The sequence below is a fragment of the Centrocercus urophasianus genome, unplaced genomic scaffold, assembly GCF_019232065.1.
Source record: "Centrocercus urophasianus isolate 14NV4802_14NV808 unplaced genomic scaffold, USGS_Curo_1.0 seq_1469, whole genome shotgun sequence".
Lineage (NCBI taxonomy): Eukaryota > Metazoa > Chordata > Aves > Galliformes > Phasianidae > Centrocercus > Centrocercus urophasianus.
In genome coordinates this window covers 4,487-10,475 of record NW_024884663.1, presented here as the reverse complement: position 1 = coordinate 10,475, position 5,989 = coordinate 4,487, and the positions used below count along the sequence as shown (strand labels likewise).

Here is a 5,989-nt window from a genome sequence, read left to right as displayed (position 1 = left end):
GAAGGAATTCTTTCCCGTGAGGGTGGTGAGCAACTGGCCAAGGTTGGAGCAAAGGAGAAAAGGAGAAAAGGAGAAAAGAAGAGAAGAGAATGAGAAAAGAGAAGATGAGCTTAAAAATTGTACTATTATTATAAATAAATAAATAAATACATACATAAATAAATAGTAGGGGTTTTTTGTTTTTTTTTTTTACCAAGTCTTTATTTCAATAGCTGCTGTCTCTTCTCCATACCAGTTACAGAATCACAGTCACCAAATGTCGGGGATTGGAAGAAACCTCAAAAGCTCATCTAATCTAATCCCCCTGCTGGGAACACCTAGATTAGGTCAGACACGAATGTGTCCGGGCAGGTTTTGAATGTCTCCAGAGAGGGAGACCCCACAGCCTCTCTGGGCAGCCCGTTCCGCTGTTCTGTTACATTCACCATAAAGAAGTTTTTTTTTCTAGTATTAATGTATTCATTTTTGATCAGATGCGGTGGAGTCTCCTTAACATCTCTGACACGTGCCCCCAGGAGACAGCCAAGCTCTCTGGAGAGGTTGTCTGGGCAGCAGATGGGGGCCTCAGTGCCTCCTGGCATGGAGTCCCCAGTCACTAAGACAATGCCGGGCAACGGTGCCCAGCAGCTGCTCCCTGGCAGGGGCTCTCCATCACCCGCTGAGGTCATTCCCTGCGTCAGCATGGAACCGGAACCCCAGAGCCGATTGCGTCACACAAACGTGCTGTGTTTGAGGGCCTGCAGGGTTGCCCTGGGGACCTGTCTGCTCCCCAGCCCGGGCTGTGTCATTCATTCTCTGTGAGGTAACACTGCAGTGTGGTGTCACAGTGGCTGCCTCATACACCCTTGTGGAGCGGTGGGAGCGGTGGCTCAGTCCGCTTGTGGGACCCGCAGGAAGTGGAACCAGAGAGAGCTTTGCGTCTATCTGGAGGCATCCTGCTATCATGGAGAGGCTGAGAGCCCTTCGAGGTGAGTCTCTCCACCTCTCTGGACATCATGATGCTGCCCGAGCACACGTGTGCCTCCAGTGTCTGTTTAGGACATTGTGCCAGCAGCACTGTCCTTGCTCTGCCCAGTGCAGCTGCTCACCGTGGTTTCCCCAGTACCCCAGCAAGGGGAAAGCTCCCTCCCCTGCCCCCACCAACCACACGCAGCCTCGTGCTGTGGAGCTGGAGGAGCGTTCCTCCCACAGCTGGCCGGATGCTAGGCCCTGGCTCTAAGCAACACCTGCAGCAGCTGCTCTGCTCTTTCCTTCCAGGTCTCTTTGCTTGTGTGGGCTGCATGCCCAGGCGTACGCTTCGCAGGGAGAGAAGCAGGGTGTCAAGCCCTGTCCCTACCTGCGCCGCGACCTTACTACTTCAGCGCCTGCAAGATCAGGAGGTGAGTTGGGGACATCCAACCACCAACCCTTGCCCTCCTGGCCCAGGGCCACGGTCCCGTGGGTGCCAGGCCCGGCAGCACATCCACAGAGCGATGGGTGGCAGCGGGCAAAGCGAGCGTGACTGATCCTTGTCCCCAGGGTGACCGAGCGCAGGCGTACTGTGAGCTGGAGAGCGCCCTGTGCCAAGACAGCAGCCGCCCGCCGTGCGGAGTGGTGAACCGGCTGCTGGCAGAGGTGTCCCGGGACCTGACGGCAGCCCAGGTGAGGGCTCACTCCCAAAGGCAAAGGGAACCGCCTGCCCACGCTGGTGTTCTGCTGGCGGATGGTGGTGGCTTAGCTCTTCCAAGGGCCTCAGGCAGTCTCCTGGGCCGCGTGTCACCAGTGACTCTCTTCCAGGGCGTGACCAGCAATGTCAAGACAGCTGCCAGCAATGTCCTGGTGGCTCTGGCTCGGACGCACTTCACCTTGGTGATGGCTGAGCTCCAGAGCCACCTGAAGGCCACGGGGGACATGTCCAAGGAGTTTGTGCTCATCACCCTGAGCAAACTCTTCAGCACCTATGGTAGAGTACCCTCAACCTCCTGACATCTAGAACAACTGGGAAAGGGGTCTCTGCCCTCTGAGTGTGATCTGCATTGAGCTGGGGGATGCAGGGCTGCAGCCCCTCCTCCCTTGCTGCCGGGGCTCTGACTGTGGCCCTCTCCTTCCTTTCTGCAGCTCCACAGTGCATCCCCTTTGTGTGGCTGTTGCTGGCAGGCCTGCGCAGTGTGGTGGGCCAGGTGAAGAGTGGCCAGATCCTGCGCATCGCTTGTGCTGGTGAGTGCCGGCCCCAGAGCAGCCCTGCTGCAGACCCTCACAGACTCCATTTTCTCTCACTCTCTTAAAAAAAATAAACAAACAAACAAACAAATAAATAAATATTATTTTTTAATTATTTTTATTTTGTTTTTTTCAGTTTTGAAACAGTGGCTGGATGGAGTCAAGAATTACTTGTCCTCAGGAATGCAATGCCCCTGGACTGCCATGGAGAAAGAGCAGAGCTATGAGAACCTTCACGAGCTGCTCTTCTCTGTGGTGTGGAACTGGCAAGACTGCCAGGAGGAAAAGGTGAGCACTGCTGCATTCCCAGCCCAGGATGGCAGCAGGGGCACCCATGTCGGCAGCTCTGTCTTGTGCCCAGTGGGCTGAGAGCCGATGGGTGATGAGAGGGAGTGAGCTGGCTCTGCAAAGGGCCCTGAAGTGGCTCTGTGCCAGGGAGCAGCTGCATGTCACAGCACTGTGGCAGGAAGAGCTGGGGATGAGGGTATGGGGAAAAGCTGCCTGCCCTCCAGAGCAAGCCCATCTCCTGCTGGGCATGGGGGTGTGGGGAAGGGGAAGGGAAAGGGAAAGCCCTCTGCGTAGGAAGGGCAGACCTTCAGTCTTTGATGCTGGGCCTCTGCCATCCTCTCCAGGACAAACAGGCCGTCCTTGGGGCTGTGGCTGCCATGTTGGAGGTTCTCCTGCAAGAGGAGCAGCACCAAGAGCAGGTCTGGGAGCAGCTCCTCTGGCTCGTTCACCCGTGTCAGGAGATCCAAGACACCTGCAGGTTGGCCAAGGTGAGAGACATTGCGCAGGGCTCAGGGTAGACGTGGGGCCCGTGCAAATGCCACGAGGGGTCAGGGAGGAGGTGGGGAGCCCTTGGAGAAAGAAGGAATGGGTGTTCAAGGGAGGTCTGAGGCTTCCTGAGCTCTTCAGTCAGAGAAGGAACAACCCGGACAGGAGCCAGGAGGGAACCAAGAATCACTGGGGCTCATCTCCTGGGGATGGGGATGGGATCTCCTGGGGCTTCACCACCACTGTGGGGCTCTGAGTGCCTGAGGAGCTCTATGCTAACAATTGGGAGGACCACATCCAGTTGCATCTGATGGGGGAGAAGTGGGCTGCTGGGTGGGAAATGCCTGCAAATGGTGCCCAAACACGGCTCGATTGAGAGCAGAGAGACTCTCTTGGTGCCGCTGGGAGGTGGGGGATAAACAAGAACGCCTGTGCAGGAGCTTCTCCCTGCAGAGAAACAGTTGGGAATTGGGAAACAGTTTCTCCACTCCCGAGTGGCTAGATGTGGCTTCATCCCTTTCTTCCTCTCCTGCTCTCTTGCAGAGCCTCACTATCTTCCTGGAGGCCTTAGGGGGCATTGAGTCTCTAATCCCAGGGGACAAGTTTCTGGACGTCACCACAGCCGTGTTTTACCAGGTAAGGGGAGCCTATCCTTGCGCCCACAGCAGTTTCCCTTGTGGCTAAGTTGGCTGCAAAGCTGCGAGCCCCGGAATAAGGAGGCTCAGCCTTAGCTCCTGCATGCTCAAGGCTGTTCCAGAGCCATGCATGTACTCCCGGGGATGCTGCGGGGTGGGGTGGGCTGGCTTTTGTCTGTCTGACCTCTTCCCGAGAGTGCCCAGGGAGACGAGAGCGGGCAGCACAGTGTCTTTTCCGTCCTCAGTGCTGATGTGATTGTATCAAATGGACCTTGTTCCCACAGCTCTATGACGACAGCAAGCAGCACAGCGAGGCTGATCGTGCGCAGCTGACCCACTGCATCATGCTGCAGGGTAAGGAGAGGGGCTTTGGCGATGCTTGACGCTGCCCTGGCCAAAACCTCTCTCACAAAGCTCAGGAATGGGCGTGAGGTTCTTGCTAACATAGCGTGGGATTTCCTCCCTGCAGCCCGGATCTGCCCAGAGGAAACCATCCTGTTTCTGCAGTCGCAGCTGGGCGATGACTGGGAGCCTGGATGCGTGGCAGCCCTGGGTCTGCTGGGTGCTCTGGCTCGCTCTGATGGTCAGTACCACGGGGTGGTCAGTACCACGCCTTGGGACTTCCAGGGCTCCCTTCTGCCATCTGCGTTGTGGCTCCGCTCATGCTTCTGTGCATCTCTTGCAGAGCCCATGATGACGGAGATGCTGCCCCAGGTCGTCGAGGCTGTGCAGCGTCTGTGCAGTGACCCCAGCATCCGGGTGAGCTGGTTTGGGAAAAGAAAGCGCTGTTGGGGTGGTGATGCTGCTGCCAGCACGGGCAGGGCTGGGGTGACTAGAGAGGTGCTGGGGCATTGACCAGACGGTCATGATGGCTCCTGTGGGGAGAGCAGGCAGAGTGGAGCAGGGAGGTCCCTGTGCTGTGCATGGAAAGTGCACAGCCTGGTGCTAAGGCCTGGTCCTCACCTCAGTAGCTAAAGCCTCTCCGCTGCTCTTGGTGTCTCTGCTCATGCCCAAAGGGCTGCCCCGATGAGCAGGTGGCTTCCCTTTGCCTTCTGACCAGGAAAATCACACCCATAATTGACCCCTTGCAGGTGAGGACGGCTATTCTGTACTTCATCAAGGATCTGCTCAGTTCTAACTCCCGGAGCTGCTCAGCCTGGGATGTGGTGGGGCACCTCTTCAGGGAGTTCAGCCGCGCCACAGGAAGAAGGGTAAGGGCAGTGGGCAGCATCTTCTTTTGGAAGACCCGTGCTGCTCAGGGGCTGGTATACAGAAGCACCGCTGGGTCCACACCTGAGCCTCCTGAGAGGCTCCTGAGAACTGAGCATAAGCAGTGTTTCAACACCATTCTTGTGCAGGCAACCGGAAACCTTTCTGCCCGGGAAGCCCAGGAAGAAGGAGCTCTCCAGGAGCTGTGCATGGACATCCTGGGATCACTGGACGTCTCTGTGAGAGGGATGTCCAAAGTAAGTCACGCTCTGCCCTGCTGCTGCTCCCTGCCTTTGCACCACGTGTTCCTCGTCCCATTCCAAGACCCCAGGTCTCTCCTCCAGTGTGCTCTGAAGCACACAGGACTCAGGGAAATTCACAGAGTCCTCTTCATCTCTGAGCGGAAGCGGGAATGCTGACCTGCTCAACTGCCTCGTTCCCTACAGCTCCTGTGGCCGCGGCTGCTGTTGTTTGTGGTGCCAGCGCAGTACACAGGCATGCTGATCCCAGTCTCCCGCTGTGTCTGTGCCCTGGCTGAGAGAGAGGAGCTGACAGGACGGCCGATAGAACATCTGGATCACCATTTCGTCAGCTCCATGTTTCAAGGTAGGAGCAAAAACTCCCCCAGTGAGCTCTGCTGACCTGTGGTAGCACCCAGAAGGGACAGCGGAGGTGCGTGTGGCTGGGCACGCAGTGTCTTGGAGTCTTACTCAGCACATTTTTCTCTTTGCAGGCCCACTGCTGACTCCCCAGACACTGCTGGCACGACTGCTGGTGAGTACATGCTCCAGAGGCCGGTGCCACGAGCAGCCAGGAGGAAGCAGCATGGCCATGGGCAAAGCTGTTGGCTGCTCCTTGCCTGCCAGAGCAGAGCTGAGCTGCTTCCATTCTGGGGGGAAGCCATTGCTCTTGCTGTAGAAGTGACCCTGCTTTTTCTTGCTCTCCCTCAGGTGGTGGCAGGCAGCCCTGTTGCAGGCAGCCAACTCCAAGCTGCTGCCTTACTGCTGATGAAAAACCTCCACAGCAGGTTCCACAGAGCTGTGGGGGCCATGTGGGCTACTGAAATCCCCCTGCTGCTGCAGTGTCTTGAAGGTAAAGCACTGGAGGGGAAGAAGAGGCAGAGGCAGGGAAGGGAAGGGAAGGGAAGGGAAGGGAAGGGAAGGGAAGGGAAG

The 5,989-nt window shown here is 57.2% G+C and overlaps 1 protein-coding gene across 1 annotated transcript in view; it reads left to right on the top strand.

Moving 5' to 3' along the window:
• Positions 1-943: 943 nt before the first annotated feature.
• The window catches only part of LOC122158558 (maestro heat-like repeat-containing protein family member 2B), a gene marked incomplete at its 3' end in the record, with an annotated part of 9,526 nt that continues 4,480 nt past the window's right edge, over positions 944-5,989 (top strand). The window contains exons 1-16 of the mRNA XM_042815295.1: positions 944-968; positions 1,258-1,379; positions 1,426-1,641; positions 1,777-1,942; positions 2,098-2,196; positions 2,336-2,487; positions 2,832-2,975; positions 3,517-3,609; positions 3,893-3,962; positions 4,078-4,191; positions 4,294-4,367; positions 4,700-4,819; positions 4,967-5,074; positions 5,264-5,423; positions 5,551-5,591; positions 5,768-5,909. Of these exons, the coding sequence (XP_042671229.1) occupies positions 944-968; positions 1,258-1,379; positions 1,426-1,641; positions 1,777-1,942; positions 2,098-2,196; positions 2,336-2,487; positions 2,832-2,975; positions 3,517-3,609; positions 3,893-3,962; positions 4,078-4,191; positions 4,294-4,367; positions 4,700-4,819; positions 4,967-5,074; positions 5,264-5,423; positions 5,551-5,591; positions 5,768-5,909 (1,846 nt within the window). The remainder of the gene's footprint in view (positions 969-1,257; positions 1,380-1,425; positions 1,642-1,776; positions 1,943-2,097; positions 2,197-2,335; positions 2,488-2,831; positions 2,976-3,516; positions 3,610-3,892; positions 3,963-4,077; positions 4,192-4,293; positions 4,368-4,699; positions 4,820-4,966; positions 5,075-5,263; positions 5,424-5,550; positions 5,592-5,767; positions 5,910-5,989) is intronic.